This window comes from Pagrus major, chromosome 8 (genome assembly GCF_040436345.1).
Source record: "Pagrus major chromosome 8, Pma_NU_1.0".
Lineage (NCBI taxonomy): Eukaryota > Metazoa > Chordata > Actinopteri > Spariformes > Sparidae > Pagrus > Pagrus major.
Genome location: NC_133222.1, coordinates 21644743 through 21667449, shown reverse-complemented (window position 1 = coordinate 21667449; position 22707 = coordinate 21644743). Strand labels below are relative to the sequence as shown.

The following is a 22707-nucleotide window of genomic DNA, read 5'->3' as shown; positions in this document are numbered from 1 at the left end:
CCTAATCTGATAAAGTCATCACAAGCTGAAGACTGAAGGTCCTGATTCAAAACTATAAAGCTGATAAACCCAAATTGTTGATAAGGTATGGATGACAGTTTATTGAGAGAATGTGAATCCTAAAATTTGCCTGACATCGTCTGTGTCTCCACGGTTGTACAGAAGTTTTACAGAGTGATGCTTCTTTTATCTCATAAATAGTCTTTGACTGAGTACAGACACCTGGTTGCAGAGAGTGCTGTAATCCAACAACAGCCATTATTTTGGCCTGCCATCAAGTTACTCACCAAATAGATGGTAATTGGCGACAGATAGTATGTCAGAGATTTTATCACAGATTTTTTCACATTTTCACACTTGTTTTCACTCACATATGCAGTAAAATGCTTGCTGTGTTAGAGCCAGGCTGTCAGTAAGGAGACCAGCGATGCATCAGTAACAGGCTGAGATGGACAAAATACAGTCGGTACGGTAAAAAGATTTTGTGATTAGCTTTATTTTTTCCAATACCAATCCATTAATATATACCATGATCTGCCCCATGACGATGATACTTTTGGCTCAGGACATCTCTAGTGTGTAATAATGGACTTATTTCCATGGCATTGTGCCGGACGTACGTTTTCACAACCTAGACTACACAATTCATTTAATCTATATATTGTAGCATCAGAGTTATACATAATTCTGTATCCATCTCATAATAAAACCCTGTCATTTCCCACTCTCTCCCTTTTTCTGTCTCCATCTGGCGATGTTCATACATCTCAAGAATGTGTCTTGTCTGTCATCGGCATTGACGCCACACCTTCCATCCAGAATTGGCAATTATGCATAACTTATCAAATAAATGCTGACACTGTCATACAGAGCCAACAAGGACCCTTGTTACATAAAACCTCAGAGTGGGGAGAATTTGTTATGAATGAATGGCTGCCACACTCCATTCATTCAAAACAATTTTATGGAGAAATTATTCTTTGGTCTGGACATGAGATATGAGAATACTTGCATGTGTTCTTCCAAACTAGATACGAGATATCCGGTTCAGCTGCCATTGAACCCAGGCAGGATGGTGCTGTCTTTTCTTTTTTTTACTGCTTGTGGTCGAGGTGTTTACTGTCCCCATTCGTGTGTCTGATGCGGTCAGAAAATGCACTGTATTTAATGGCAATTCACCGCCAAGCAGGATATTTTTGTTTCACTGTGTGGGTGGCTGCTGTGCGGATGTCACAGACAGACAGATAGGGGAGAGAGAAGAAGGGAGGGAGGGTGAGAAATAAAGAGGATGTATCCACTTCCTCAAAGCCACATGAAAACCATCAACGTCGCCGCACCTCTGACAAAGATCCTGTTGGAGGAGATCAGTGGTTACAGCTAAATCATAATTACATGGCTTGTATCTGTGTGTATGTCTTCATGTGACTGTGAGCTTCCCTGATTTCTTTGTCTGCATCTGTTTTGGTGTGTCAATTTGTCCATATGTGGGTGAGAGCATCCTTAACTGTGTATTTGTGTTTTGTTTGAAGAGCAACAATGCCACGACGTGGGGTGTGGATAGTGCTAGAGGTCGATAGGACCTTTTACAAACTATTGTTATTGGGGCTGGCTTCAGACGTTTTAGATCTCCTGCCAGTTCCACCTTGCACCAGACTTCCTGTTACAGGTTAAAGGTCAGGTGCAGAGGATATTGTGTGTGTTTCTGTACTTTACCGCACAGGATGCAGGTTGTTTTCTTTAAAGATAGTTCTATTGGATTCTACTTCAGGGGTCAGCCTATATAAAGAGTACTAATGCTACTGCTAGTCCAATTAGTACTACTCATTCTAGCACCACTGTTCCTTCTGCTGCTCTTACTGAAAATACAATTGTTTCTGCTCCAGCTACAAACATGTACTAAACTAAAACTGTTACTGCAACTGGTACTGTTTCTAGTATTTATACTAATGCTCATACATTTTGCCTTTTTTTCACCGTGGACTCTGTTACCCTTTTCACACTGGACAAAAAACCTGCTAACATCTGGTTTAGGCCTGAGTGAAAAAAGGTACAATCGGCATTCATTCCTGGGTCAAAAGACTCATGAGGATTTATTGGCTCTAGCTCCAGTCGACAGTGATGGAAAGGTGACTTCCTAGTGGACATGCTTATTTTTCGCCCTTTTTCCAGCATGATGCTTTGGTGCTTGTTGAAGTTCCAGATAGTGGCACGCAAATAGTTTTCCATCCGTCTCCAATGAAGGAGCGTTCACACATCGTTCGGTCAGTGCTGAGTTTAAAAGAGAGATTCAAATAAAAGATAAAAGAAAATAGGCTTACCACACCTCCATGCTACTGTCTACTGTTCCCTGTTTTCCGGCACGTTTGGGCATGGGTCATGTCACACACCAGGAAGAAACAAAACAAAAGGCAATCTCATCAACTGGTGATGGAGAATGTGTCAATCACCTATTCTTAGTGGGCTTTTAAAACCCTACATATTTGTGCTTATTTTGGTAAAAAAAACAACAACAACTATATATTAGTACCCTTGCTGAATCAATGGAGTGGCCCCATTCAAATGAATATGGTACTGTGTTTTTCACACAGTGCTAATGATGATCTGAACACTGTCCTAAAGCTGCTGCTGCTGCTGCTGCTGCCTCTGAAACTACAGCTACAACCACAACCTGACTGCAGTTCACTGTTTTCTTATCATTTCTGTAATTTCATGCAGCACTGTTGCCTGAAGGGATCATTTTAGTTTTTGTTCCACATCTGTAATACAGTCTGTATCCTTAAAAATGCATTGCATAAATTTGTAATGAACACTAGAAGGCATGAGCCGGATCGAATTGGGGTTATAGAGAGATGTGACGGTACGTTGAACTGTTGATATGTCTTATTTCCTGTGTTCTCTCGCAGCAATGTGGGCCCCACAACCCTCAAGGCAAGGTCCCTGGCAGACTGACTGTGACTTTTGGGATGTTTAGGAGGTCTCTGGTGTTAAAAACACAGGGTCATCGGTGGACCTAGCTGAGAATAAAATGATTGTCGACATGATTAAGCTGTTAAAGTTGTTAAAGTTTGGTGTCTGATACACTCATGAAAGTATCAGTCAAACTGGCTACTCTGGAACTTATTTGTCATCTCATTGGTACCTGAAACAATGCTTTTTTTCATGCAGTGCAATTTTTGGTCTTAACACCAGCTTAGTTCAATAGGGTCTGCTCTATGTGGCTGCATGTTGAGAAAAGTACTGCTGTTAATCAAGGGAGGGATTCTGGAGAGTGACTGCAGCTGTGTGAGTTGTGTTTGGGTATGTGGTGGTAGCTGTTGATTGAATAATTGCTTGCTTGTGTGTGTGTGTATGTGCATGTGTGTGTCTTTTGATGTGGATGGCAGCCAGAAGTGTGTGTTTTACTGTCCAGAGGGCAACCATTTGCCATTTGCGTGTTTGTCTGCTAAAATATAAAAGTGAAGCTAGGGTGGAGGGTCAGCACCAGCTAATTTTTTCCTTTGATCCCTAACAAGGATTTCCTCCCTCCATGGAGCCTGCTTTATTAATGACATTATACGGCATCCTGTGACCAGGAAACACTCGGTCACCATCACAGGACCAATTTCAGTACCAACAGTCTAATACAGGAAAGGAGTGACGAGGTTACGTGGTGGGTTCACACAGAGTTGGACAAATAAAAGTTTAAGGCAGATGCCAATATTCCATGTCCATTAAGTTCTAACTTAACTATTTTCTCCACAAGGTGGAAAGGCTTTGAGACGTCAACAACAGCTTTTGTTAATGTTTTTATTTTTTATTTTTATGTAAGATTGTTCCATTATAATTAGTTAAAGTAATTACCAAATCAAATGAGTGTGCAATCATATCCAGCACATCAAGCGTAGATGACGAAAAGCAGCAAGTGCCAAATTTTTGCTTTTCACAAACACCACTTACTCAACAACAACGTCTTTGAGATTCACTCACATTTTAGTCCAGCTCATTCTCAGTCCTTTCTCAACATTCATAACCTCCCAGTTAAAGCCATGCTGCAGTGTCACCACGGCAGAGTTGATAAAAGGATAGAGAGAGGACATAAAGCAGTGGTTTATTTACAACTCTTAACAGATGGAGCCTGACAGTTTCTAATAGTCCGTTTCCTGTGTGCACCACAGCGAGTGAACCACCCGCAGACCTGTTTGATTGGCTGATTGTTTGAAGCACTCACACTACTCTCCTGAAAGAGCTCACTCTTACAACTAATTAGGTACAACTTAAAGAGATGTCTGTATGTGGATTTGTGCCTGTGTGAGTTTGTGTATTCATGTTTAGGATTAGTAAACGACCAACCAAAAATTATATCAAACTCCACCAGATACACACAGTAGCATCAGAATTCATTATGTGTTATTGTGTATAGAATTGATTACCAAAATAATTTTAAGTCATTTTGATCTTAGGTTTTTGAAAAGTGAAGTCTGAGAATTCAAAGAAGCCACTGTATATCATGGCATAGTAAATTGTACGTGTTACTCCTTTTAATAAAGACCAGTCAAAACACTTGCACTTTATCTTAGTTGCAATTCACTGCAGGTTTCTGGGTGACTCAGCCATAGTTACACTGCTCATACTGCTATGAAGTGCAGCTTAAAACCCAGAATTAAAGGTGTCCACCATTTAACAGGTTTTTGGTTTTTATGCTGCTCATAAGCACCAACTGAATCTAAATCAACAAACTGACCTTAAAGGACAACACAAATTCATAGTGTTTTTACTTTGTTTATATTTGGCGGACCCTGCCACCTTTCTAGCTTCAAACAGTGTTCTGGGGACCTTATTTTCCTCTATTTATTAGTCATGGAAAAATAAATATTTCTGAGTTTGTATTATTACCTCATTAATATTATATTGTATTGTACTAATATTGAGTTTGAATTTCTTCTCCAAAACTACATAGTGCCCCTTTAATGTTTAGATATTGCAAAACCGAGTGTTGATGATAATAAAATAACAAACACATTTAAGTGTCATTTGAAAGGCAGGTTTCTGTGGTGGTTAACGGTTATTGCTTGTCTGCTCACGTGTCTGCTGAGACTTTTACCTGCATGTCACCTTTACACACTTTTGCCCTTGAACAGCTGTTGTTTCAAGTGGGTATTTTATTAATTATTTAAATTTGAATGAATCTATTAACCTTGTGTCGCATAGGTTGTCACTCTATAGTATTTGTGCAGTCACGCTTCCAGCTGAAGTAGTGCTTATAACATTTAGCGCATAATGGTCAGCATGTAAACAGAGCTAGTGTTTGGCATCAGCAGGGCAGACAGCTCAGTGTGAATACTAATCACGATCACGATGCTCGAGAGCCCATCTGTGTCCTCTTCAGTCGACAGGAGGCTCTGACCAACGTGACAGACCACCTTATGAGGTGTGCTCACCCTGCTGATTTATATTTACAATTTAGATTTTAGCCATTTAGTGTCACTCAAAAAGTAAGCCTGACCTGCAGCAACAAGTATGGAGTCACATCCCCCCCAATAAAAAGCGTACCTATGCTTTTGAATATATGCACAATACTGGAGAACTTGGTATATATTTTTTATTGACTATAGCTTCATTTCAGAAAAAAAGATACACACCATTTTCATAAATGGTATCGACATCTGGCAAAATGATGGTGAAAAATTTAAATGTAGCACTGGAAGATCGTTCATGAGGAGGATTTTCACTCACATCAGGCAGGTTTTTGAAGATGAGTATGTGGCTTCAGGTGGGGAGCGTGGGGGGCAGTGAGGGGAGGCGCAACATCAGAGAGGCCCTTCAATTAAGATCAAACAGCTTTTTTATGTAAGGGTCACAGTATCCGAGGTTTCCTGCCAAAAGAGAGAGCAGAGCTAATTCTGGTGCTCATGGTAATCATGTTTTTGATCAGACATCTGTGATTTGATTTAGAAATGGAGGGGAGGTTATTTTTGATCTGTTTTCTCTTCAGAGTCCTTTTGATCGTTAACATCACAGATACTGTTAACATTTCAACATAGGCTGCTCTTCTGATGACATTGCCATGTTGGTTAAATCTGCTGCAGCCACGTGAAGCTATCAACAATATTAGCAAAGAATATTCATCGATTTACACTCGATCATCTGTCAATGAGCAACACTTAAAAATAGGGATGCAACTAACGATTTTTTTAATTAACTGATCGTTTAGTCTCAAAAATGTCTTCAAATTGCTTCTTTTGTCCAACCAACAGTCTAAAACCCGAAGACTCCTCATTTATCATCATAAATAGCAATGAAAGGCAGCAAATCCTCACATTTAAGAAGCTGAAACCAGCAAGTGTTTGACGTTTATGCTTGAAAAGTGATTGAAACGATTTATCAATTATCAAAATAGTTGGCAATTATTTTACTTTCAACCGACTAGTGGATTAATTGACTAATCAAAGCTGCTCTGATGCAAAATAAAGACAAAAACTGCAGCAAAATGTGGAAGCATTCCAAGTATTGCAGTAATAATGTAATCAGCATACACTGTGAAACATTTACTTGACTTACTACACAAAGCATACCCATTATTTTGAATCCTCGTGACCTTATAACATTTCAGCCTCTGTATCCCACACAATATACAACAGCCCTTCGTTCCCAGTGCCACATTGTTGACAACGTGGACATTGTTGCCCCGCCATCATCATTGGGGCACTGTCACGTCACTCCCACTGCCCCTTTATTATCACGGCGGCTAGCTTCTGCTCTGCCACCCCAGCCTTACCACCCACTCATCTCCCATCACACAAAAAAAACCCTGGCTGGCAGCACGCCATCACCACATTCCCGCCACTACTGACCGCGGTTACAGCGAGCCATGACCCCTTACATTCCACAGAGCTTAGCAGAGATGATTTTATCTCAGAAATGACCCTCATAATTATAAGGTTCCTGTTTTAGATATCAGGCTTTATCTCTATATGCCTTGAAAGTATTTTGATTAATCTCATGTTACACTTGGATTACTGGTGCTGTGTCCTCACAGAGCTTCTGTCTAATATGCTGGCCATCATGGGGCTTTAGTCAGTACATTTGATTAAATGAAGTAGTATCACTTTATAGCTGCATGTTCTCATGATTTGCACATTCTTCTCAATTCTCAATATGTCAGTCTCATTATGCTTCCTTTGAATACTCTTTATTTACTGCTGCTTCTGCAGGAATCAATAGTTTCACATGATCCATAGTGGGTGTTCTTTTATGTGTTTGAAAACGCCTGTGTGTGTGCATTGATTTGACACTCAGACCAGCCGGGGTACCCCGCCTGTTAAAGATTTGATTGCACCCAAACTTCCTGGCACAGAGGGATGGAGATCCGCATCTGCTGAGCGTAAATGAGCTGAGCAGATGTCGGCCAGATGTGGCCAAGGACGAGGGGGGTGGAGGGATGAAGAGACGAGAAAATATAGAGAGAAATGAGCATAGATGGCAGGGGAGACTCGCCATCCACACACTGACGGCTTTGTTCACGTCTACTCAGGAGTTAAGAGTAACCCTCCCTCCTTCTTCCTTTAAAGACACACTCATACACTCCTCCTCTCCTCCCTCCGTCCCTCCTTCATCTCCTGCTTCCCTTCACGCTCTCTTTGAAGTGAAGACAGTGCGCAGGAAGCAAGCCGGAATCGATTGCTCCATGCATTAGGCCAGGAATGTGTGACACCCTCCTCTTCCTTCCTCCTCCATCCTCCTGACACATCCCTCATTTATTTCCCCCCCTTCTGCTCCTCTTCGTGCACTCCATACACCACCTGCCCCCTTCCACCTTTCACATAAGGCCCTACTATTATTTTTCGGGCAACGTCCAACTTTTCTTCTCTTGGTGCTGTTTATGAGCAGAGTCTAGACACTGATCTGAGTGCAGCTGTCATGGTTGTGTCATGGTTAGGGCTGTTTTTGAGAGTGAATGCTGATCTGAAGCAAATGCAGAAAGATTGAGTAGTTTAGACATGATAACTTGATTGATCGGCCATTCATTTGAGATCAAATTAGAAGTTGGTAACCCGTCATTTAAGCAATTTATCAACCACAAAATGCCAAACATTCACTGGGTCCAGCTTCACAAATGCTGGAATTTGTTGCCTCTCTCTCTTTAAGGTATTTTTGAATTTAAAAAATTTTGGGTAGAGCGTGCAACCAATGTACAGAGGCTCTGTCCTCACCACAGCGGCCCAGGGTTCGAGTCCGACCTGCAGCCATTTGCTGCATTTTATGTCCCCTCTCTCTCATCCCATTATTTATCTTCTCTCAAGCTGTCCTGTCAATAAAGCCATGAAAAGGCAAAAAAAAAATATGGGTTTTTTTGGGGGGGTTGATCGGACAAAACAAGCAATCAGAAGTCGTCACCATTGGCCCGTAGACTAACTATTTTCTGACAGTTTAGATCAACAATTAGTCAAAAACAGAAAAAAAATAAATGAAAACAGTTGTTATTTGATGTCTGTATTCAAAGTGGAACAAAAAAACAATGCTAATGAGTTGTTAAGAACCAATTGTGAACAGTAAGTTTTATACAGATGAATTTAGATTTTAAATGGGGTTTTGTCTTGTTACGAGAAAGTCAACAGTTTGAACCCAAAACTACCAAAATATTGTATCCTTCAGCAACAACAACTTCGGGTCCCGACCAGGCCGACGATCAGCCCTTGACCAATGTCAGGGTCTTCCGTGAGCATCTGTGGCCCTAGTTTGGCACTAGCCTAATCGGCGTTTTATCTGCCGATAGAGCGTGTTGCATGTGTGGCACAGAGCCCATCTGTGAGAGAAATCACTTTGATTGGCGCTTCAGCTTCACGAGTAGGAAAATGGAAGTTTAAAAAAACTGAAAGATCCTTGATCACAGTGCTATCCAATATTTCACCCTTTTAGTATTGGTTCTCCTATTTTATAGCCTAGTCAAAAATCTTAACAATGATTTGTATATCTGCTGTCCTGAGACTTCCAGTTACCCTCTTTTGAATGACTAATACAGACTACCGCCACCTGGTGGTATGGAGTCTTATTTCCTCTCGCACAGGCGCAGAATTTAGGAGGTAGTTGTCTGTCGTCTGTAGGCTTTGGTTGAGACAAAGACAATATGAGATGACTTATAGTTCTTTGATGTCAGTCTGGTGTGTCCGGGCCCTTAGAATACATAGAATACGGTGTCTCTACTGCAAAGCTACTGATGTGCATGTGTGAAACTATTTAAGTGTAAAATCATGCTCAGTCGTCTCTGCCCGGATACAAGATAGACGAGGAAAATATGTGCCTGGTCAAACTGAACATCATGTTCTCTCATCATCATGACAAATATAAATGAAGCAGATTTTCTCTTTTTTGCTCTGTGGCTATAAGTCTCCCTGCCTTAGAGTGCATATTATCTTGTGAACTTGTCTGTAGTTAGTCCATCAGTCACAGAGTCTGTTCAGTCAGTAATCCAGCAGTGTGAGTCATACACCTCCTTCAGTCTGCCAAGTTTAAACAGGCTCAAGGCCTGCTCCACTGACAGAACAATGAGGCAGGAAGGATGTTGGCTAACACTGCATAGGACTATGTATCACTATTGCATATTAGCCAGACTAATTAATAACCCTATGCTTTATTCTCCATCCCACTTTTCATTTCTCTACATTTCAAACAGGGCAGTAAAATAGACTATTTTGGCCTCGATGGGGTGTTATTAGTGTTATTATTAACAGCTGAAGCTTTAACTCCATCCGGTACTTACACTTCAACTGACGCTGCATAGGCACAATCAACATTTACTTCATAACCAAAAGTTAGAGCAAAAAACTTGTGTGTTGCCAGCTAAAATTACCTTCAGCACTTTGACTTTAGGGATCACTTCATCTTCCTTGAGTGCTCCAGCGTCAGTTCTCACATCAATCCCTCCAATTTCAGTCATTAAACATGTTTCTAAAGCTCCAAAAAAATCAACATTTTAGGCTGTTTCAAATATCTCAGCTGCAGTTTTATAGTGTGGGCGAGCACACTGAATTTGACCTTTTCTAGTCCTATCTCCTAAATTGCTTTGTGTACATTTCCAGCAGGTTTTTGAGGCAGGCTGGACACTTACAGGCTTCTTTAATGGGGTTATTATTTTTGATAGCCCACTGCTTTCGGTGCCATGTCCTCAATTAAATGTCAGGATGTCACAGTGGTGATTTGATTTAGAGTCCGTTTCTACTGGAACACAATGCGTTTGATGAGTGCAGACCCGAGCGCAGCACTTGTCAAAGAAAACACCTGAATAACTAAAGCGCAAAGCACTGAAAAATCAATCAGCTAAAGAGTAGCCTTTCTCTCTCTCTCGCTTTCATCTCCAGCTCTCAAACGGTCGGACACACTTTATGCCCACGCAGGCTGCCGCCAACAGTCCCCACTCCAACGGTTTGCCCCCGCACCACATAAGCAGGTCAAGAGTGGAAGGATGGATGGGAGATGAAAGTGCCGGTCGGGCAGGTGTGACTGCTGGGAGCCAGACTGGGGCAGGCAGCAGAGGAAGAGGAAGGAGAGAGGAAGAGGAAGGGGAGAGAGGGCAGACGCACCCACTGGAAGTTCTCTCGGGTCATCCATCGAGTCTGGACTCGACCCTGCGGCACATTGTTCAACAGTTGGACATTCTCACGCAGGTCAGTTATTATTAAAGGTCTGAATTGTCGTCTCAAGTCACAAAACCTGAAAGCATAGCAAAGTGTTGAGAGTTAATAATCCTGTGTCTGAAAGGTTTAATCCCAGTGTCAGGTCACATATACCGATCAAAATGTTCAAGATGCAAATTTTAATCTTGTGTTTTATTCCTCATGAGAAAGTCAGTTGAAGCAGGTTATTAATCCCCTCCCTCAAACTTATAGCATCTGAAGCCAGGTCAAATAAAGACACAAAACAAACACAGAAGCCAGTAGAGGTTTTATGGTTTACCTGTCCCCTTCTGCACCTGTTTGAACAGGTGTCACCAGCAGCTGAACAGAGACAGAGTAGGCTCATGATTTGTCTTGCTGAAGCAATGTTGCTTCAAGCAAATTGCTGGAATATATGTATTCACTGCATTGTGTCAGTCAATAATTGAGTCATGGCTTAGTACACTCAATGACTGCAACTTGTCCATGTGTCCGATTATTTCAATTTAAAATAACCATAAACACACAAAAGGCCAAACTGCCAGAAAATAGAACTTTTCTGGGGTTAAAATGTTTAAAGAAGGAATACAACTATGTCTCACTAAATTCTTTTAAATCAGGTTTACAAGGAGATACAAGGAGTCATGAAGTATTGACTCTGGTCAGCCAATTTATCAGGGGAATCTGTAAAGAGTGCCTGCATTTTCTAATAAAATATCAATATTTGGCAATAATCAATAATCATTTAGCTACAGGAACCGATACAATATATTTCTGTATCGATTTTTTATCCAACCCCCATTTGACCGGAGGATTTATGTGTTAAATTTATTCAAAATCATTGTTTTGGTGAGAAATGTTCTGCTTTGCATCGTTAAAAAAAAAAGTGATTAGAAATAAAATATAATGAACTGTAAAACAATCCAGACTTTCAAAACATTTTTTTTTCCGGACTGTTTTTATCATCATCGAATTATATAATGAGAGGCATTCTGATGAGCTACCCTCAGCTTTAAGGCCAACATCTGGCTGCCCTGAAAAGACCCAGATGTGTCACACGAACTAAAAAGCCTCTTCTCTCTCTCTTTAGCTCTTATGTTGCTGACAGGATTGATTTCAAGGCTCTCAGACTGATCTCTTTTGAGTTTCTTCTTCTGTAATTATTTTCTGACTGCTTTATAATTATACCCCCCTCCCACCCCACCTCCTCAAACACACAGACTGTTTCAGTGCTGGAGGAGCGTCTCACCCTGACTGAGGACAAGCTGAAGGAGTGTCTCGTCCACCAGTCCCAGATTCTGAATGATGTGCGATCATCAGAAGGGAGTCGGAGGACGGAGAGTGAGGACACGGATGGATCACCTGTTCATTTCACTTGAGGATGACCTCGCCCTCCGTCAGACTGCAGCACAAGCACACACACTGAGTGGTATTGTTTAAATGCAGGACATGAGTGTGTGTGTTTGTGCCTATGTACATATGTGTGATTGTGAATGTCCACCTTGGTGGTCTCTCTCAGGGGTCAGTGGGTTAATCAGGATTTGGGCTGGGGTGTGTATGTGTGTGTGTGTAATAGCAAGATATTTTTTTCTCCACGTCTGTCTTCACCTCTTAAGGATATCCAGCTGTACAGCCAAGCACAGTCTGGCTGGGACATTCCACTGTGTGTGTGTGTGTCTGTGTGTGTGTGTGTGTGTGTCGATATGGATGTTATATCCAATCGGGACAGCTGCAGCTATGAAAACAGACGTTGCTTGTCTGCTGTATGACCTCTGTCTGTGTGTGTGTGTGTGTGTGTGTGTGTGCGTGCGTGCACAACGTGTGTTTTACATGTGTACATTTGTGTATTAGCACATGCTTTAGGAGTTGGTTGCTTCTGCAATAACATCTTTCACTGTAATCTGCATCTTTGCATATTGCCATGTAATTTTAAAACCAAGCGGTGCTACACATGTTGCCTCAGATACACATCGTATGAATATGATCTAATTTATATGAATAAATGATACACTGTATTGCACTAATATTATTATTGTCTGTATTTCTGTCCTTTTTGTTCAGAAAAGGGCTGATAACCCCCCCTCTTTTTTTGAAGAAGAACATTTTAGGAAGAACCTGATGAAAAAGGTGTCTGCATGACTAAAGAATCTATAATATCAGTTTACGGCCCTTTAATTTTGAGCACAGTGAAGTCGTGTTTGTGTATTTTAATCCCTCATTTTATTCTGAAGTCTTTTATGGACATTTTGTAAGTCGTACATAGTCATACGTAAAAAAAATTACATATGTGCACCTCACCATATGGAATCCCAATAGTGCCAGGAAATTCAAGAAATCACCTTGACCGATTGTCAGCCTGGCCGATTATCGGATCTGATATTCAGCATTTTTCTGATTATTGGCGTCAGTGTTTTTTTGTTGTTGTTGTTGTTGTTTTTTATTTTAAATTTTGAATGCCAGTTAAATAAATCAATATAAAAAATTACCAATTAGCCTCTAATGCAGCATGCAATCTACAAAGTAACTAGTAACTAAAATTATCCAATAAATGTAGTGAGTAAAAAGTATAATGTTTTCCTCTGAAATGTAGTGGAGTGGAAGTTTGAAGTAGCAGAAAATGGAAATACTTCAGTAAAGTACAAGTGCCTCAAAACTGTACTTAAATACTGTACTTAGTAATGTACTTAGTTACATCCCATCACTGCTACAGTAATTCTAAATTATGATAGTAAGTCAAAATCTGATACTACAGTAATAAGTGTATATCTTAGTAGGTTAGAGATACTAAAATGACACCATGAGATAGTATGTCATTGTTAGGACTTAGTATCTCATAAAATACAGTATATTTATGTCGACATTGGTATCAGTTAGATTTAGTGCCTCAGAAAGATTTTTGACTTAAAATATGTCATTTTTCACACACTGTAGTATCGCTTACCTTGTAATTGACCCTAAGTGTTGTTATCATCATCCCTAACAAGTTTTTTTTATCTTTCTGTTTGTAGTGGGTCTCCATGCAGCCGTGTAACTCTTGCTTGTTATGTGGTAAAGCTTGTTCATGTGATACGTGTCATTGTGCCTCTCGTCTCCACCAGAGACTGTGAAATGTTTTGGCTTGCGCTCGCCCAGCGTGGAGACTTTAGCTGTTTATGTTTTTCCAGCGGCGGAGATGTGGTGAGCGATGCGGCCGGGTCGGGAGGAAGCTGTAAAAAAGCCACACAAAGGGGGAGCTCTCCGCTGGCTGCTGTTTGCTCTCCCCACCACATCCTTCGCTTCCTCTCTGGCTTTACTGGTTTTTCTCTTCCTGCATCTTTTTCTCCGTCCCAGTTTCATAAAGTGGTGCGGCCTACCGAGATTCTGTCGGACTGTGGGAAGACCCCGGGTTTCATGTGACTATGATGAGATGTGTAAAAGGTGAAGTACACAAATGGAAACATTAATTTCAAAAGAAAAATCAGAATAATTTTAGAACATCCGCCTCTTTGTGCATCTATTTTGTTGTATCCACATAGTCATTTTAGAGAGCACACTCACATTTTTCTTCTTGGGAGTTCCTCACATTGATCATTCTTTCAATACAGGGCCTACCACTAGACAAGAGATTAATCTCAGTTTCTACTACACAAAGGAACAGTTCACCAAAAAAGGAAAATTCCGTCATTATCTACTCACCCCCATGAAGTTTTTTAGTCAACAAAACATGTCTGGAGCTTTATAGCAAAACAGCGTTGCGCCATTCATCTCAACAACTGCATTAGATTGGTTGTTTTTATGTTTTACAACAAGTCCCCAGCTACTTAGGTTGTTTAGGAGAATGGTGCAACACTGTTTTGCCGTGAAGCCCCAGAAATGTTTTGTGGACCACGAAAACCCAATTCTCCATCTGCATGGAATTGAGTGGATGATGACTGAATTTTATTTTTGGGTGAATTTATCCTTTAATCTGTATGACGATCAGGTAAATAAGGGTTTAGTAATAGATTTTTAATCTACAGTATATCACAATAATACATGAATATTTGATATCAATATAAATCACTATATATCGCTAAATGTATATGAAATTACATAAAATAATCAAGTTTAAACTAAACTCCTCACTTGTGTTGAACAAAAATGAACAAACTAACATTAAGTAAATTGTCTTGGAGTCAAATTATACATATTTTCACAGCATTTATTCCAACTTTTCTGTGAAATGTAGAAAATATTTGAAGATTTAGTATCATAGCTTTTATTTAAGATGCAACTCAACAAGATATGTCAATGAGAGGCAGAGTGAAAAGACTACATGACAAAATGTTTTCGAAAATGTTTTGAATCAAGCTTTATGCAAGCTCCACCGATGTGTTCTGGGTTCGTCCTTTCAACCCTTTAGCATGTCCTGAAGCCCGAGAAAGACCCACTAAGTGGACCTTGTGTTGAGATTGTTTTGTCGTACTGTTTCCATGAACAATCGATTCAACATGGACGAGAAGTCCTTAAAGCACTCAGAAACATAAAAAGTATTTCAGATTTTAAAAAAGCACTGAACAACACATGATGATTATATCTAAGACTGTATGTGGGTTGTTCTTATAAAACTGAGCTGAACCCAAAAGTGCCTCGTTGAAAAAAATTAGAATCAGCCAAAATGACCTCACTGTGCAGAAATGTCCCCTGGAGGCCTCAGACTGTTTCTATATAAGTGGAAACACAACAACAACAACAACAAAAACACACAAACGAACTCGGTTGCAAAACATCTTGTGTACAAAGGCAGGAGGGTGAGGAGAGTCACAAGCAAACGTTTAACGACCAATTTCCAGCTTCACTTCCACTTCTATCTCATTAAGTGCACACAGGCCTTGTTTTACAGTGCACAAACACCAGCGCGGTGTAAATCCTTGAATGTGTGTGTGTGTGTGTTTAGTGCATTGTGAACATGATCCCATAACCTGTTAATAGCTTCCTGGAGGAGGAGCTTCCTGTTGATATTGAGGAAGGAGCTCTTACAGGCGGGGCTGTTGACTTGCCACCGGGCGAACTTGTGCTCACAGTTTACTGCTGAACTGTGTGTGTGTTTGTATTTTATATGTTTGTCGTTGAGTTATGGGCAGCTGAAGTATTAGTGAAAGCAACGTTCTGATGCCTGTTAGTGTTAAACAGAAATATATTGATTTAACAAGCTGATGTCCACCTTTCATCAGACATCAGTCATCAGCCGGCCTTCGTCTGCTGCGGCTGTGATGGATGTTCACGAAAGAAACATAAAATAAACGTATGATGAGCATAGAAATTTAGAAATGTAGTTCTGATTTGTGTGATTTTAAAGGGTCAGTTCACCCAAATTACATAAAGCATTTTCCCTGTTCGCTTTAAGGTGTCTTGCCATGAAGATTGTTTTAGTTTTATGTCTAGCATTTTAGATATGTCGTAATTTAGATACAATGGAAATTTGTTTGTGATAACGAACGGCAAAGAAACAATATCTCAATACTCTGAATTATCTACGGATAAAAAACTATATTTTTTCTTTGGAATGACTCCAAAGAAAATGAAAGTCTCCCCTATAAAAACTGCTGAGCTATGATTGGGTTAAACGGGCCCTTTAAGTGTTCGACAATGTTTAGGGTTGGTTTAAAAGTTCTCCCGCAGGGTAATGGGTCAGATAAGTCACCTTCTTGCTAAAGAGCTTGTAATTCCAGAAGAATTTTATTAGTCTGCATTTCAGTGGAAAGTGTTTGTGTCCCTCAGGGGTTCTAGATGCTGTTTCACAGGTTTTTCCAATCTGACAAGAACAAAATTCTGGCTTCTGACTGCTTGTATATATATATATATATATTTACCACACGTGTTAAACTTGTTGCCTCACAGCGAGCGCTAGACGGAAGGTAAACATTATTTTCTGCTCTCAACTGAATCAACAGACCCTCTTCTTCTCCTCATCTTCCTCCTCTTCTCTTTTCCGCCGCTTCCTGCCTTTCCCTGAAAAACAGGAGGATTATCTTTTCGGAAATTCCCCCTTAACCCCCTCCAGGGGATGAGGCGATAAACGGAGGCCAGGGACAAAGGGGGAGGGAGTGAAGAGAGAAAGAAGAAGAGGAGGAGGAGGAGGAGGAGGAGGAGGAGGAGGAGGGGGAGGAGGACAGGCAGGAGGAGAGGAAGACCCTGCACCCACGCCTATTGAGTTACAGTGAGTGTCACTCTGAACTCAGGATATGGCCTTAACAACAATTGACTGTAGTTTATCGAATGTGCACACCTATTCACACACACACAGTGACACCTGTTCAAATAGGTGCAGAAGGGGACAGGTAAATAGTGAAGCCTGCACACTGTTCAACTAGTGGCGTTTCTGTTTGTTTTTAATGTCTCTGTTTGACTTTTCTTCAGCAGGAAAAAAGCCGCCTGTTTGCCAGAGAGGTTTAACAACCTGTTTCCATCGTCTCGCTCATAAAACACAAAAGTAAACAAGTTTTCACTTTTACATGATTGGCAGTTAAAGTTCCTGCTGCTGATCTGGTCAAATAAAATCCCTGTTTTTTGGGGGGGTTTTTGACAGGAAAGGTCTTGTGGTACAAACTGTAACAGCTGAAACACAGCGATTCATGATATGCACCTCGAACTGAGCTACGGTGCAAAGATAAACAGTGACCTGCATGCTGCATCAAGCACTTGTCACAAATAGTTGACATTATCGCATTTACTGGAAAAGTGCAACCTAAACCCTCAAACTGCCACCAATGATATGCATGCCGATATGTTTAAGCCCACTTTCCGTGCACGATAACTTTATTCAAGAGCTCAAGGTCTTCATGACTAGTGTTCTGGAAAATATAGGAACTGTGGTTTGAGGGAATGACTCACACTAAAAAGGTAATTCACAGCACAAAATAACATCTCATGGTTATTACAGCTTTTAAATAAGCGTTGGAAAATGTTATCTTGTTATCTAACTGACACTTGTGTGTGTTTCATTCTCAGGTTTTTACATTGTCGGACTAGCACACATTCACACCAGAGAGCCGCTGAATCATTGACAGCCTTCTGGCATGAATGTGTTTACATATTTGAGGATATTGAATACTCCACATTATCAGCTATTGGACGTGTTAACACAGGAAACTGGCAGTACAGTTTAGCTTAGAAAATGTTGACATATCAGCTGAACTGGAGTCTTATCACTGTAATATCACATTATTATTAATAACAAAACTCAAAGGACTTTGTCTCGGTGATGAACTGTCTGTCTAGAAGCAATATCAAAGAGTTTACATAAACAATGCCTTTGTCAACCCAGTTTTGCTCAAATATAATTTTTTCCCAGCTGTAGTGTCTCTACTATTCCATACAATGGTTTTTATGTGGGGAACAGTTATGAATGTAACATAGTTTCCCAGCTAGGAGGGCCTGTTTTGGCAACTTAAAAGGGAATTTGGTAATATTGAAATTACAAGTGTAAAATGAAGAACACCCAGTTTTCATAAATATTGTTTGGAATAAAATGCCATATAGGATTTGGGGCCATTGACTGTAATACATGGACATGAAAAAACTGTTTTATGCGCCAGGCTTTAAACATGTTTATTTCTGCTGTAAAGTTGGACATTTAACATGGGGTCCTATGGGGACTGAATCAATGTTGGAGCCAGCCTCAAGTGGCTTTTTGAGGAACTGCAGTTTTTGGCAAATGTTTTTGCCCAGGAGGTTGCTGCATGTCGACACATATTACATTTCAAATCAATGACACAATCTCCACACAAACTGAACTGACACTTGGTTTCTTACCAGAAAATGTTCCCCTGAGATACGTGTTATCATCACCACACTGGTCGTTGTTTGCTAATGCTTACAACAACACGTATCACTTATTGTTGTCTTGATAGAACATTTACAGAACTTATTGTGGCCTGCTGTAAGTCGTCTACCTCTAGCAGTAACACCTGCGTGTAACCAGGTTACACTCAGGTCTCAGCTTTCTATCGTCATGGGCTCTTCATTAGTCAAGTTTTTATGCTGCACATTTTTAAGGGACACGCGGCCCTGAGCAGCAGCAGCAGCCTGATGCAGCGTAGCATGCCGGGACATCTTTGCAGACTGGTCTCAGCTTAAACACTCGTGGCCTGTTTTTACAGGGCTTAGCGTGCTGAAAGCTTATCTCCGGTGAAAAGGGGGAGCGGTGGATTAAAAAAAAAAAAAAAGTGAGAGGAAAGAGAGAGCGAGCACAGGGGAAAAAAAGCTGACTTCCGCACGGGGAAGGTTCAAAGGGACCTCCGCTCCTGCGTGATCTGTTTGTTGTCATTTGATCCCTGAGTTGATTTTCTGTCTCTCTTTCGGCCTTCCTGTTCCTCTCTTTCACTCACAGGAAACAGGAGGACACATGTACACAAGGCCTCTGGCAGCAGGTTCACCCTTTTCCCTTCCTTTGTGGGCCAATAAAATGCTATTTGTTTCTTCTCCAACTTCCTGTATCGTGGACACAAAGTGTACTGAGCCCTAAATAGTTTCACTTCCATGACATATAACCAGCTAATGTTCATAAACCGTTTTACAGTCCAGTAAGCCCCAAAAGGCCACAATAAAGCACCTTTTATTCATATTATGATTTTCTAGGAAAAAGTAATTAACTGTGTTAAGCGCTGGATGCCTTTTCCTACTTGCATACCTTTGTTTAAGATATTTACATAACATGTCCGGTGACCATGACTGTGTTCTGTATGTAAACAGTTTGTGCCACAGCAGAGGGCAAACAGCTATCTTAACTACCTCTGAGCGCTTGCTTTGCATCAGCCAAAGAAGAAACCTAGTAAGCAATGATTTGGTGATTTGCAAGTAAAAAGACCAGCTAAATTTTGTTGACAATGACCATTGTTTCTACTAGATGTGTCAAAAAAGTTATTTTTTCAAATTAAACCTGAATGTGTTTGACCTTTAAATCACCATATTGTTGCTTACCATTGACTGTATAATATATGGATGGATGCCAATAATAAAGTGCCTTAAACTTGCATTCTTTCTAATAGCGAGCATTAGAATGGTCCCATTTAGAGTAAAATAGACGATAAATCAGGGAATGGTGTGGTTAACTTGTGATTGATTGATTTTACCGTTTGGCAGTATGTAGGAACATTTTCTTAAAACCATCAGAAATAGGTCAAGAACATGCACCCATATGCTATTTTTTGTGAATTGCTGGGAGATTTGAATAAAACGGCATCCAAAGCTACTCATTCTGCTGGAAGCTTTGACTCTATATACTACTGCATTAGGGGGGAGCTGTAATGCAGACATTAACTAGGCTGCAGATTCAGCATTTTTGGTAGCAGCACGGCAGGACTGCTGTTAGTTATGTAAACAAAGTGTAAACAAAGGAAAACGTTTCAAGGCCATAGTAGACCTGAAATAAAGTTTTGACCTGCAATTTGCCCACAAAGACTCACAATGTAAAGACTGATCTGGTCATGTCAGTTAACTTTTTGACTTATTCCCAGGAAACAAGGAGAAAAAAAAATCACAATTCCCGCCAACTCCCCTCCCATAAAGCTGCCGGGCTTCCGACATGGCTCAGTTTTCAGTTGTTTTATCTGGTTCCTTTTTCTGTGGAATAAGGGACCAAACGTGGGAATGGTCTCCCTTCCTCAGATAAGGAAGTGGTGTACTTCCTGGCATCTTGGTGTGTTATTGGTCTACAGCCATATAGGTCGAAGGTCACTCTAGTGGATCACACATCCTTCCTTCCTGGCTGACCGCAACCTGTTTGGTGAGCGGGACTCCTGTCTCGGACTCCAGTAATGTATTAATGTTGTATCAAGAGAGAGGACTTCAATATTTTTAAAGCCCCAATCATTCAATAAGTATTTGACCTAAAGATGGAAGAAACAACAACTTTTTGTATGTTTATTTATTTTTTATGAAGTTTTCCTCGAGGCAGCATCCAGTGGCCATTAGAGGAACTACAGCCCAAGAATCTAAAACAGTGACTTTCGATCAACTTACTACATCAACCTGCTGTGTGTGTGTGTGTTTGTGTGTGTGTGTGTGTGTGTGTGTGTGTGTGTTTTGGCCCCAGTGGATTCGGAGGAACACAGATTTATGGGAAGTACCATCTGGGTAGTGGTGGCAGCTCTGACCGGCATATCCTATTTACCCTTCACACACACAAACACACACAAACTGTCCCTAATTCACACATGGTCAACATAATAGTCATCACTGCTGCCTTTAGTACAAATCTCTTTTCTGACCATGTAATACTTTGCTAGGATTGGTTTCTTTTAGTTTAGTCTGTACAACTTGTATTTATTTTGCCTTATTATTTTACTGACGCAGGTTCAGACAGTTGACACATTCATATGCACAGTAATGCTGCCAATACTGCACATACATATATCTGATGCTCTAACTAGAAGTCTTTTCTTAGATTTGTACCTTAAATGGACATTGGCATTTTTTGTTTCTCTGTATTACTCATTGGGAGCATGTGTATAATATTTGTCAGTATTTTCTGCTGCCGACTGTATCAGCCAGTTTTCATCCACCCTGACGTATTCCTCTGACATCAATGGATGGCACTGCATGAAGAGTTTGGCTGAAGTCATTTCGGGGCTTTACAATGAAGTTGCAGTCCTTTATGCTTCATGAGAAAAAATATTCTTTGTGAGTATTGAGGATGAGTTCAGGAGTCTCGCAGGCTGAAGAATGAAGCTGCTCTGTAGTCTGGTGGTACAGCAGCAGATACTTCTGTATCTTTCGCCAGACAGCAGCAGAGTGAACAGACTGTAGCTGGAGTGTGTGTCGTCTTTTAGTATCATTTGGACTCTGTGCAGACACCTTCACAAATTCATTGATGCTCTGTAGATGGGTACCAATGATGTTCTGGGCAGTTTCACCCGCTGTAGAGCCGTCCTGTCCTCGGCCGTGCACGAACCATGCCAGTTTGAGATGTTTCCAGTCAGGATGCTTTCTGTTGCTCCTCTGTAAAGGCTGACAAATTCTTGGCACTGTAATTTTGCCTCCTTTAGTTTCCTTTCCTCCTCCTTTCCATGTCTTCTTCCTTTTCCTTCCCAACAATCGCTCATTCCAGGTCCTCAAATATCAAGACATGCTGTAATTGTAAATTGAATATCTTTACTGTTGGTCAGACAAAACATCTGAATAATTTTGTAACACGTTATACAGTAATTGATTTATCAGTTAATCGGAAAATAAACAGCTGCAGCGATAATGAAGATAATCACTTGATGCAGCTCTAAATAAGTAAATCACAGAATTCCAGGAATGCCTTCTGTCAGTTGGCAGATGTGATAAGACCTCAGCCAGGTAAACATGCTTACTAGCTTTCTATTGATAATCTCAAACACAGTGCATGCTGGGACATGCAGGCCCTGAGCCAGAAACCAAAGGAGATACAGATTTCTTTTTTGTCTGAAAGAAGTGTAGTTTTAATGAACTATACATTTCTAACCTGGCTGATGACATGATGAGCAACCTAAAACTATTTATTAAGTTTGTATCTGTATATCGACAGCCGTCCTCTCATCTGCTGTGTGATTGACAGCCGGACAGGTCCTGAACGCGTGATACTCTCTCGTCATGTGAGTAAGTGTGTCACTTGGATCATCTCCGTCCCTCTGTCTCTCCTTTGCTTCCTCCCATCCCTTCCGCCCTCTCTCATCATGCCTCCATGTGTCAGTTCAGTCATGTGTTTGGCTGCAGACTCGAGGATCCTCTTCTGGTTAATGGTTTTTTCTCTAAGCCTGCTGTCACAGCCTGTCCCCGAGTGGTCCTCCTCTGAGGTGAGGACAGCAGGGGATCACTCATCACACTTGTTTTTTACTACACACTCCTCTGCTTCACCTGCATGTTGACAAATCAGAGGTGCTTAATGATGTTAAAGGTTTAAGGGCAGTAAGATGAAGACAATTTCCCTCAAGGTGGTTCTAGTTGATACCACTAGTTGAGAACAAAGCTACATGTACAAACAGTACATTAAAGAAAGATGTTTGCTTTACAACTTTCCTAAAACAACATTTCTAGTCAGAGAATGGTGACTCAAAGATAAATATTTTTGATGTTTTAAAAGTGAGTGAGTTTC

The 22707-nt window shown here is 40.7% G+C and overlaps 1 protein-coding gene across 1 annotated transcript in view; it reads left to right on the top strand.

The window, feature by feature from the left end:
- poc1b (POC1 centriolar protein B) overlaps positions 1–12627 on the top strand; it is a 45489-nt gene extending 32862 nt beyond the window's left edge. The window contains exons 11-12 of the mRNA XM_073472231.1: positions 10335–10640; positions 11849–12627. Coding sequence (XP_073328332.1) covers positions 10335–10640; positions 11849–12007 — 465 coding nt within the window. The 3' untranslated portion in view covers positions 12008–12627. The remainder of the gene's footprint in view (positions 1–10334; positions 10641–11848) is intronic.
- Positions 12628–22707: the final 10080 nt, after the last annotated feature.